This window comes from Macaca mulatta, chromosome 4 (assembly GCF_049350105.2).
Source record: "Macaca mulatta isolate MMU2019108-1 chromosome 4, T2T-MMU8v2.0, whole genome shotgun sequence".
NCBI lineage: Eukaryota > Metazoa > Chordata > Mammalia > Primates > Cercopithecidae > Macaca > Macaca mulatta.
Genome location: NC_133409.1, coordinates 32,887,109 through 32,899,498, shown reverse-complemented (window position 1 = coordinate 32,899,498; position 12,390 = coordinate 32,887,109). Strand labels below are relative to the sequence as shown.

The 12,390-nt window shown below is 33.4% G+C and overlaps 1 protein-coding gene across 4 annotated transcripts in view; it reads left to right on the top strand.

Moving 5' to 3' along the window:
- Positions 1-12,390, top strand: part of THEMIS (thymocyte selection associated) — a 226,283-nt gene that overhangs the window by 59,611 nt on the left and 154,282 nt on the right. For all 4 annotated transcript variants that reach the window (XM_077999396.1, XM_077999395.1, XM_015137482.3 and 1 more), the window contains exon 3: positions 983-1,141. In XM_077999396.1, the coding sequence (XP_077855522.1) occupies positions 983-1,141 (159 nt within the window). The remainder of the gene's footprint in view (positions 1-982; positions 1,142-12,390) is intronic.

Here is a 12,390-nt window from a genome sequence, read left to right as displayed (position 1 = left end):
TCAGAAAACAAATTAGCAAACCTAAAATGCTGTGCTCATATACTTTACATTTAGTATGGCAAAGGCAATGCAAACCATCTTGGAGGTCAGGAACAATTGATATATATAAAAGCTCACAGCTCTATATACCAGCTTTAAGTTTAGTGTTGAATTGTAAAGCAATAATATGCCAGAAATGTCATTTTTAGGTTGTTTCCTTTTCAGTGGGGGTAGATTATCCAGAATTTTTGCCTCTGCTCTTGCCTGTTGCTCATCTGCTGGTTATTTTACTACCCACTGTCCTTCCGTCAGGGAATATTAAAGGAAAATAAGTGAATGAAAACTTAGCTGTAGCACCTATGATAAAAATTTTGTCAAGAAGAAGACTGAAATCCTAAAATGAAGCTTTTCAGTTTATCTGGGTTGGTCTGCCCCCTATCGCCATAAAGATATTCAGAATGGTTTCTAGCTTGTCAAAAACCAACAGATAAATATGGGCAAAAAGTTTTACTTTCATGCTAATGAAGAGAACCAGATCTAATAAATAAATATGATCCCGTTAATATGAAGCCCTAGTGTGCAACCCTCTGTCTTTTCATATCCGATTGTATGACAACCTTGTTTGCAGTTGTTACTTAGATCATTGTTGAGTCATATAAGCTTAATTTTATGACCCAGCAAAAACAGATCATAAATCTCAGTAGTGGGAGATATGTTTGTAGTTTGACCATGGTAAGATGAGCTAAGGGTGCTGAGGAAACCATAAATTCAATTTACAAAAATAAAGAAAATAAGATTATTTATACTTGGCCCAGTGGAAAAAGTGAAAATCTAATATTTTTCTGGTCTATGCTGTCCATTTTGCCAAGCTTGATTAAATTCCTGTTTAGTAGGTAGCTAAGACAGGAACTGAATTAAAACACTTTATATTAAGCTTTTGAGTCTACTTTGTTTTTCACTGTTTTCTTTTTAAAAAGCTGTTTTAACTTTTCTTTCCTTTTAGGCTCTATTTATGAAATGTTTGGAAATGAATGCTGTTTTTCAACAGGAGAAGTGATTAAAATTACTGGTCTCAAAATTAAGAAGATCATAGCTGAAATTTGTGAGCAGATGGAAGGTTGTGAGTCTCTACAGCCATTTGAACTGCCTATGAATTTTCCAGGTACAGTGTATTGCAACCACTTATCATTTGTACAACTATATTGTTAATATGATGTATATATACACAACTGAAAATGAGAAAAAAATGGTCTTTTTTTCACTCTAGGACAATGGGTGAAAAAAATCCAGAATTGTTATAGTTTGATCATTTTAAGAACAAATGGAAGGCAACTATTTTCTCCTTTTTTAAAGTGAAAGATGTTTATCTTGTACTTAAGAAGTAATCTTTTTGGTTAACAAACATTTAGTGAGTTCCAACTCTATACACACCGTTAGTTGTGCTAAATAATGAGAACCAAGAAATCAAAGATATATTTTCATAAATTCTGTAGAACTAAGTAATATCATTTAAGCATATCCACCTGTTTGCTATTCTTACTGTCATTACTCTGGCTCCTTGGATCACCGTTGACCTTGCCTATGTAATATTACTGAAAAGTCTCCCTGGTCTTTTTTTATCTAATTGACTCTACTCAGCCTTCCAAAACTAACTCAAGTATCATGCCATCTAGAAGACTTTTGCTGACCCTCTAACCTAATCTAGATTTCTCTTTTATGTTCCCACAGTATCTTGGGCCTCATAGCATACACCTCATTGGACAGTCATTGATGACTTCCTCATTTGTCATATTTTTTACACTAGGAGTTGGCAAACTTTTTCTATAAAGAGCCAGATAGTAAATCTTTTAGGCTTTGTGGCCAGAGGGTCTCTGTCACACCTATTTCACTATGCTATTTATGTTGTAGCACGAAAGCAGCTCTGGATAATACATAAACCAATGAGCATAGCTATGGCTCAATAAATCTTTATTTACAAAAACAAGTGGCAAGCAGGATTTGACTCATCAACTGTAGTTTGCTGAACTCTGCTCTAGACTAAAACTCCTTGACATGAAATATGAACATGTGATTTTGTATTTCTGATTCAAAAACCAAGCACAATTTTTGGCACAATTGAGTGTGTGCTCAGTAATTGTTAACTGGATGAATGAATGAATGACTAGTAGAAGAGAAAAATCTCACAAACCTTTACAATATAATATGTTTCATGGTGTGATGGAAGTATACTGTGTCCTTTGTGGGGCTTGAAAAGGAATATCAGACTATAGTTGGTTGTGTTTCAGAACAGGGATTCTGGAGCCATTGTAATTGAATTCCAGCTCTGCTACTTCTTAGCTGGATAACTTTGACAAGTTATTTACCTTCCTTTCATGTAAAATGGGAATAATAATACTATCTATCTCCTAGCATTATTGGGAGGGCTACGTATTGAAATATATTTAGTGCTTAGAATGGTACGTGACATACTGCAAGGTGCATTAAAAAGTGTCAGCTTTTATTACCATTTTTAAGATATTATGACTATCATTGGAGGAGTCAGGAAAAGCTTTTTAGGGATGCTTTAATTGAGCTGAAGTTGGAAGAATGAAAATATGTTAGTTATATTGAAGTGAGGATTTTTTCAAGTGCTCTAGTATCCAGTTCCCTTTCAAGTGAAACTTTACACGTTGTTCAATTCTATGTCTTTCTTACTTGTCTTTTATAACAATGATTCTCAAATTTGGCTGCACATTAGAATCACCCAGGGAGCTTTAAAAAATTCTGATGTTCAGGCCACTTATATGAGATATTCTGATTTGTTTGCTCTGTGGCAAAGTCTGGTCATCAAGGTTTCTTAAAGCTCCCAGTGTGATACTAATGAGCAGCCAGTGTTGAGAACCATTACTTTATAAGATGCCTCTCTTAAGTACTCTAATTAGATGTAACAATTCCCTTTTTAAATCACTATAGTCTTTCGTGCCTTAATCATTGCATTTGTCACATTTTGCATGTAATTGAGGTTATTTGTCTACTTGTCTGACTACCACCATTTGTCTAATAGATCACAAGGTTGCTGCGGGCAGAATCTGAATCTTATTTATTGCAATAATCCCCAAGGTATTTAGAAAAAGATGAACATAATAAATAGTAAGTTAAAATGACTAGAATCTTTTGGTAGAAAGAGTTTTTTCTTATTAGAATGGTGCGAACACTTAGTTTTTGGCTAACAGTTTAACTTGGGGAGTTGCCATTTAGAATATTCTTTTGAACTTCCAATTGGCATGATAATCTTGCATCTATTAAGTAACAATTTGAAAATGATGTTTATAAAACAATTTTATTGAAAAGAATAGGGTGAAAATGGAAGGGTAAAATGATTGGCACTGGTTAGGGTATAGTTTCTTTTTTCAAAGAGAGCTCCTAGATAATGATGAAAGTTATCCCAGATACAGGGATAATTCTTCTACATCGGCACTGGTGAGAAAGATAGAAATCAAGGACGCTAATGTTATTCAAAAATTTTAATAGCCGCATCTCTTTATTTATGCTCTATTTAAAACTATTTAAGTTCCCAATTAGATTTTCAACTTAAAAAGTCAAATAGTATTTTAAAACATTCTTCCTTATTTGTGAATTTCCCAAATTTCCTTTTCATATTGATTTCTAATTTTATTGTATTATGGTCAGATGACATATTTTGTATGACTCAGTCCTTTTAAATTTAGTGAGACTTTTTTTTTAGACTAATATATGATCTAGAGAATGTTCTGTATTCACTCGAGAAGAAAGTATATTCTATTTTTGTTGGGTAAGTGTTCTACAGATGTCTGTTGGTTTATGTGTGTTGTTCAAGTCTTCTATTTCTTTGTGTATCTTCTATCTAGTTTTAGTCATTATTGAAAGTGAAGTGTTGACGTTTCCATCTACTGTTGTTGAATTGTTTATTTTCCCTTCAATTCTGTCAGCTTTTGCTTCATGTATTTGGGGGCTCTGATGGTAGGGGTATATGTATTTGTAATTGTTATCTCTTCTTGATAGAGTGATCCTTTTACCATTATATAATATCTTTTGACTCTAGCAGCAATTTTTGTTTTAAAGTCTATTTTGTCTGGTATTAATATAGTCACTCCAGTTTTCTTCCAGTTAATATTTGCAAGGTCTCTCATCTTTTATTCTTTTACTTTCAAACTACAGATAGTCCCCGACTTATGATGACATGATTATATTTTTTCAAGTTTACAATGATGCAAAAGCAATATGCATTCCATAGAAAGCATACATCAAATTTTGAATTTTGTTTTTACTAACTGCAGGCTAATGTAAGTGTTCTGAGCACATTTAAGGTAGGTTATGTTTTGAACTCCTTTGGGTAAATACCAAGGAGTGTGATTGCTGGACTGTATAGTAAGAGTATGTTTAGTTTAAAGAAACTGCCAAACTATATTCCAAAGTAGCTGTACTATTTTGCATTCCCCCCAAAAATAAATGAGAGTTTATTTTGTTCCACATCCTCACCACTATTTGACTTTGTCAATATTTTGGATTTTGGACATTTTATAAGGAGACCCTTATGGTATATCATTGTGTTAATTTGCAATGCCCTGATGGCATGTATTCAGGATGTGCTTTTCGTATGCTTGTTTGCTATCAGTACATTTTTGGTGTTCAAGTCTTTTGCTCTTTTTTTTTTTTTTTTTTTTTTTGGTGAATTTAGCATTTTCTGCACCTCTTTATTTTTCCAATATCTTAAACTTTTTTTTTTAAATTATACTTTAGGTTCCTTTTGCTTATTTTTTTTTTTTAATTGGGTTCTTGTTTTTCTTGTTATGTTTCAATAATTCTTTGCATATTTTGGGTAACAGTCTTTATCAGATTTGCCTCTTGCAAATATTTTCTCCCATTCTGTGGCTTGTCTTCTCATACTTTTGAGAGTATCATTAGCAGAGAAGTTTTTAGTTTTAATGAAGTCTAGGTTATCAATTCTTTCTTTCATGAATTGTGCCTTTGGTGTTGAATCTAAAAGTCACCACTAAATCCAAGGTTATCTAGGTTTTCTCCTATGTTATTGTCTAAGAATTCTGCATTTTACATTTAGGACTATGATTCATTTTGAGTTAATTTTTATTAAGGGCATAAGGTATGTGCCTGGATTCATTTCTTTGCATATGGGCATCCACTTGTTCTAGCATCGTCTGTTCAAAAGAGTATCTTTACTTCTATTGTATTTCCTTTTCCTTTGTCATAAACCAGTTAACCATATTTGCATGAGACTACTCCTGGGCTCTCCATTCTGTTGCATTGATCTATTTGTTTATTCTTTCACCAATACCACACTGCCTTGATCACTGTTGCTTAGTAGTAAGTCTTGACATCAGGTAGCGCCAGTCCTTTAAACTTGTTTTTCTCCTTCAAAATGGTGTTAGCTATTCTGTGGCTTTTGCATCTCCATATAAATTAGAGAATTAGTTAATATCCACAAAATAATTTGCTGGGATTTTTATTGAGATTGTATTTAATCTATAGATCTAGTTTGGAATAACTGACATCTTGACAATGTTGAGTCTTTCTATGGATGAACATAAAATATCTCTTCATTATTTCAGTTTTCGATGTTTCTCATCAGAATGTTACAGTCTTCCTCATGTTGAACTTGTACATATTTTGCTAGATTTATATCTAAGTATTTTATTGGGGGGGATGATAATGTAAATGGTATTGTTGTTTTTTTCTTTTTTGAGACAGAGCCTCGCTCTGTTGCCCAGGCTGGAATGCAGTGCTGCAATCTCGTTCACTGCAACCTCCACCTCCTGGGTTCAAGTAATTCTCCTGCCTCAGCCTCCTGAGTAGCTGGGACTACCGGTGCCTGCCACCACAACCAACTAATTTTTGTATGTTTAGTAAAGATGAGGTTTCACCATGTTGGCCAGGCTGATCTCGAACTCCTGACTTCGTGATCCACCCGCCTTGGCCTCCCAAAGTGCTGGGATTATAGGCGTGAATCATGATGCCCGGCAGTATTGCATTTTAAATTTCAAATTTTCTTCTTTATTGCTGGCATATAGGAAAATGACTTTTGTATCAAACTTATGTCTTGTAAACTTGCTTTACTTTATCATTTATTCCAAGTGTAACTTTGCTATAATTACTTATTACTTCTAGGAGGCTTTTTATGATTTTTTTCAGATTTTCTACATAGACAATCATTTTACCTGTGAACAAAGACAATTTTATTTTATCCTTTCCAATCAATATCCCTTTTATTTCCTTTTCTTGTCTTATTCCATTTGTTAGGACTTCTAGTACAATATTAAAAAGGAGTGGTAAAAGGTGCCATGCTAACTTTGTTCCTGATCTTAGCTGAAAAGTTCTAACTTCTCAACATGAAGTAAGATGTCAACTATATGATTTTTTTAAAAGATGTTATTTATCAAATTGAGGAAACTTTTATTTCTAATTTACTGAGAGGTTTTTTTAAAATCATGAATGGATGTTGAATTTTGTCAAATAATTTTTGTGCATATATTGATATGATCGAGTGATTATTTTTTTCTTTTGCCTGTTGATGCGATGAATTACATTAATTAATTTTTGAATGTTAAACCATCCTTACACAAATATGGATAAAACCCACTTAACTGTGGTGTATAATTTTTTCTATGTATCCTTGGCTTTGATTTGATACTACTTGGTTGAGAGTTTTTCCATTTATGTTAATGAGAGATGTTTTCTTATAACACATGTGCCTGGTTTTGGTATTAGAATAATGCTGGCCTCATAGAATGAGTTAGGGACTATTCCCTCTGTTAATATTTTCCAGAAGACATTGTAAAAATGTGTGTAATTTCTTCCCTAAATATTTGTTAGAATTTACCAGTGAATCCATATAGGCCTGGTGTGTTTTGTTGTGGGAGGTTATTAATTATTAATTCAATTTATTTAATAGGAATAGTCCTATTCAAATTGTGTATTTCTTCTTGTGTGAGTTTTAGCAGATTGTATCTTTTGAGGAGTTGGCTTATTTCATACAGGTTATCAAACTTGCGGGCATAGAGTTGCCCCTGGTATTCCTTTATTATCCTTTTAATGTCCATTGGATTTGTAATGATGCCCCCTTTCATTTTTGATTTAAAAATTTGTGTCTACGCTCCTTTTAGCTTAGTTAGCCTGGCAAGAAGCACATCTATTTTATTGATCTTTTCAAATAAACAGCTTGAAGTTTTGTTGATTTTCTTTGTTGGTTCGCTGCTTTCAGTTGCATTATTACTGCTCTAATTTTTATTTTTATTTTTTCTGCTTACTTAGGATGTAATTTGCTCTTGTTTTTCAAGTTTCTTAAGGTGGAAGTTTAGATTATTGATTTTTACATTTTTTTTTCTTTTCTAGTGTATACATTTGATGCTATAGATTTCCCTCTAAGCACAGCCTTCTCTGTTTTCCACACATTTTGATATTATATTTTTATTCTCAGCGAGTTTAAAACATTTTAAACATTTCTCTTGAGATTTTGTCTTTAATCAATGGTTTATTGAGAAGTATGTTGTTTAAAATTTCCAACTATAAATGTGTTTTATGGCTTAGAATGTGGTCTATCTTGGTGAATATCCAGGTGAGCCTGAGAAGAAAGTGTAATCTGGTGTGGTTGGTTGGATGATGTCATCTATAGATGTCCATTATATCCAGTTCATTGGTGTTTCTGTTGAGTTCAACTGTACCCTTAGTTTTTCTGCCTGCTGGATCTTTTCATGTCTATAACGGGATGTTAAAGTCTCCAGTTACAATAGTGGATTCACGTATTTCTCTTTACTGTTCTCTAAGTTTTTGTTCTATTGACAGATGTGTTGTGCCCATAAACATAGATTTGTAATTGTTATTTATGCAATTTTAAATCAGGTAGGACAAAAGATTTTCAAACAAGACTATGTATTTAAACTGTCTTTTATATTTACCTCTGTAGTTATCTTTATTAATACTCTTTATTTCTTCATATGGAAGAGAGTTCTGTCTTGTGTCCTTTTATTTCAGCCTGAATGATTTGCTTTACTATTTCTTGTAGGGAAGGTTTGACAGTGTCACACTTTCTCAGTTTTTATTTATCTAGAAATTTCTTAATTTCTCCTTAAGTTTTAGAGGACAATTTTCTTGAATAGAGAATTCTTGGTTGATAGGCTTTTTCTTTCAGCATTCTAAATATCTCATCCTACTGCTTTTGGCCTCCATAGTTTCTGAGTAAAAATTAGCTTTTAATCTTATTGAGGATATCTTGTACATGATGAATGGTTTCTATTTTGCTATATTCAAAGTTTTTCATTTGCATTTGATTTTTGTTTTCCTTTTTTTAAAATTTATTTATTTTTTTTTAAGTTCTGGTATACATGTGCGGGACATGTAGGTTTGTTACATAGGTAAACATGTTCCATGGCAGTTTGCTGCATCTATCAACCCATCACCTAGGTATTAAGCCCAACATGCATTAGCTATTTATCCTGATGTTTTTCCTCCGCCAATACCCCTAATACCCCAAAAAGGCCCCAGTGTGTGTTGCTGCCCTCTCTGTGTCCATGTGGTCTCATTGCTCGGTTCCCACTTATAAGCGAGAACATCTGGTGTTTGGTTTTCTGTTCCTGTGTTAGTTTGTTAAGGATAATGGCTTCCAGCTCTATCTATGACCCTGCAAAGTGATCTTGTTATTTTTTATGACTGCATAGTATTCCATGGTATGTATGTACCACATTTTCTTTATTCAGTCTATCATTGGTGGACATTTGGGTTGATTCCAAGGCTGTCTTTGATTTTCAACCATTTGATCATCATGTGGTCTAGGCATGAATCTCTGGGTTTAGTCTACTTGAAGTATATTAAGTTTCTTGAACATGTAGATTGTTTTTCATCAAATTTTGAAAATTTTTGTCATTAGTTTTTTTATATATTCTTTCTATACCTCTCTCTCTCTCCTCTAGCCTTTTAGGAATCCTATTATTCATATATTCTTATGCTTTATGGTGATCTATAGGTCTTTGAGACTCTGTTCTTTTCTTTATACTTTTTTCCTCTGCCTCTGAAGGTATAATCTCAATTGAATTTTCTTCACATTTGATTTAGATTAACTATTTGGTAAGACATAATTCTCATACTTTTGTTCTAGTTATGTAGATGTGATTTTCTTTAGTTCTTTGCATATATTTAAAATAGCTAATTTAAGTTTTTTTTCTCTAGTAAGTCTGATATCTGGGCTTCCTTAGAGATGGTTTATGTTGTTATTATTATTATTATTATTTCCATAGATTTGGGGGTACAAGTAGTTTTTGATAACATGGAGAAGTTCTTTAGTGGTGACTTCTGAGATTTTAGTGCACCCATCAACAAAGCAGTGAATACTGTACCCAATATGTAGTCTTTTAATCCTTCACCCCCTCCCAACCTTCCCTGCTAAGTCTCCAAAGTTCATTTATCACTCTTATGCCTTTGTGTCCTTGTAGCTTAGCTCCTACTTATAAGTGAGAACATATGATATTTGGTTTTTCATTCCTGAGTTATTGCAGTTAGACTAATTGCATCCAACTCCATCCAAGTTGCTGCAAAAGACATTATTTCATTTCTTTTTAAGGATGAGTAGTATTCCATGGTGGGTATATACTACATTTAAAAATCCACTGTTGGTTGATGGACAGTTAGATCAGTTCCATATCTTTGCAATTGTGAATTGTGCTGTTATAAGCATGTGTATGCATGTGTCTTTTTCATATAATGACTTTCTTCCTTTGAGTAGATACGCAGTAATGGAATTGCCGGATTGTTCTACTTTTAGTTCTTTAAGGAATCTCCATACTATTATCCACAGTGATTGTACTAATTTACATTCTCACCAGCATTGTAAAAGTGTTCCCTTTTCACTAGATTTATGCCAAAATCTATCATTTATTTATTTTTTTATTTTTTAATTATGACCTTTCTTTCAGGAGTAAGGTGGTATTTCATTGTGGTTTTAATTTGCATTTCTTTGATTATTAGTTACGTTGGGCATTCTTCATATGTTTCTTGTTCATATGTGTATTGTCTTTTGAGAAATGTCTATTCATGTCATTTGCCTACTTTTTGGTGGGGTTATTAGTTTACTTCTTGCTTATTTGTTTGAGTTCCTTGTAGATTCTAGATATTAGTCCTTGGTTGGATGCATACTTTGCAAATATTTTCTCCCACTCTGGGGGTTGTCTGTTTACTCTGCTGCTTATTTCTTTTGCTGTGTGGAAGTTCTTCAGTTTAATTTGGTCCCATTTATTTATTTTTGTGGCATTTTCTTTTGGTGTCTTAGTCATGAATTCTTTGCCTAAGCTCATGTCCAGAAGAATTTTTCTGATGTTATCTTCTAGAATTTTTATGGTTCCAGGTCTTAGATTTAAATCTTTGATCCATCTTGAGTTGATTTTTGTATAATGTGAGAAATGGGGATCCAGTTTCATTCTCATACATATGGATTGCCAGTATTTCCAGCACCATTTATTGAATAGGGTGTCCTTTCCCTAACTTAGGTTTTTGTATGCTTTGTTGATGATCACCTGACTGTGAGTGGCTTTATTTTTGGATTCTGTATTCTGTTCCATTGGTCTATGTGCATATTTTCATACAAGTACCATGTTGTTTTGGTGACTATAGTCTTGTAGTATAATTTGAAATTGAGTAATGTGATGCCTCCATATTTGTTATTTTAGGTTAGTATTGCTTTGGCTATGTGGGCTCTTTTTGGGTTCCATATTAATTTTAGGATTGCTTTTTCTAGTTCTGTGAAGAACGATACTAGTATTTTGTTGGGAATTGCATTGAATCTGTAGATTCCTTTGGGCAGTTTGGTCATTTTCACAATATTGACTCTTCCCATCTGTGAACATGGGCTGTGTTTCCATTTGTTTGTGTTATCTATGATTTCTTTTAACAGTGTGTTTTAGTTTTCCTTGTACAGTTCTTTCACCTCCTTGGTTAAAATGTAAGGTTGGTTTTTGTTTTGGTTTTGGTTTCTTCTGCAGCCATTGTAAAGGGATTGAGCTCTTGGTTTGATTCTCAGCTTGGTCATTGATGGTATAAAGCAGTGCTACTGACTTGTATACATTGATTTTGTAACCTGAGACTTTGCTAAATTTGTTTATCAGATCTAGGAGCTTTTTGGATGAGTCTTTAGGTTTTTCTGGATGTGCAATCATATCATTGGCAAATAGCAACAGTTTGCCTTCCTCTTTTCCGATTTGGATGCCCTTTATTTCTTTCTCTTGTCTAATTGTTCTGGCTAGGGCTTCCAATACTATGTTAAAGAGAAGTGGTGAAAGTTGGCAACCTTGTCTTGTTCCAGTTCTCAGTGGGAGTACTTTCAACTTTTCCCCATTCAGTGTGATGTTGGCTGTGAGTTTGTCATATATGGCTTTTATTATATTCAGTTAAGTCCCTTCTATGCCTATTTTATTGAGGGTTTTTATCATAAACGGATGCGAATTTTATCAAATGCTTTTTCCACATCTATTGAGACGATTATGTGATTTATGTTTTTAATTCTGTCTATGTGATGTGTCACATTTGTTTACTTTTGTATGTTAAACTATCTCTGTATCCCTGGGATGAAACCCACATGATAATGATGTATTATCTTTTTGATATGCTATTAGATTTGGTTAGCTAATATTTAGTTGAGAATTTTTGCATCTATATTCAGGGATTTTTATCTGTAGCTTTTTTTGTTGTTGTTATGGTCTTTCCTGGTTTTGGTGTTGGGGTGATACTGATTTCATAGAATGCTTAGGGAGGATTCCATCTTTCTCTATTTTTTGGAGTAGTTTCAGTAGGATCGGTTGTAATTCTTCTTGGAACATCTGGTAGAATTCAGCTGTGAATCTCTCTGGCCCTGGACTTTTTTGGGTTGGCAATTTTTTAATTACAGGTTCAATCTCACTGCTTGTCATTGATCTGCTCAGGGTTTCTATTTCTTTGTGATTTAATCTAAGAGGATTGTATATTTCCAGGTATTTATCCAATTCTTCTGGACTTTTCTAGTTCGTGCATGTAAAGGTGTTCATAGTAGCTTTGAATGATCTTTTGTATTTATGTGGTATCGGTTGTAATATCTCCAATTTCATTTCTAATTGAGCTTATTTAAATCTTCTCTCTTCTTTTCTTGGTGAATCTTGCTCTGCAGGGACAGCTTCTATTGATTACTTGCCCTCCCCCACTGTGTACAGGTCATACTTTCTTGTTCCTTTGCATTCTCATAATTTTTGTTTGAAACTGGATATTTTAAATGATATAATGTGGCAATTGTATAATCAAATTGTTTCCTTTTCCCAGGACTTGCTTCTATTAGTAGTTGTTTGTTTAGTGAATTTTCTTAACTAAATCTGTAAAGTCTGCATTCTCCATCATGTGTGGCCACAGAAGTCCCTGCTTAGTTAG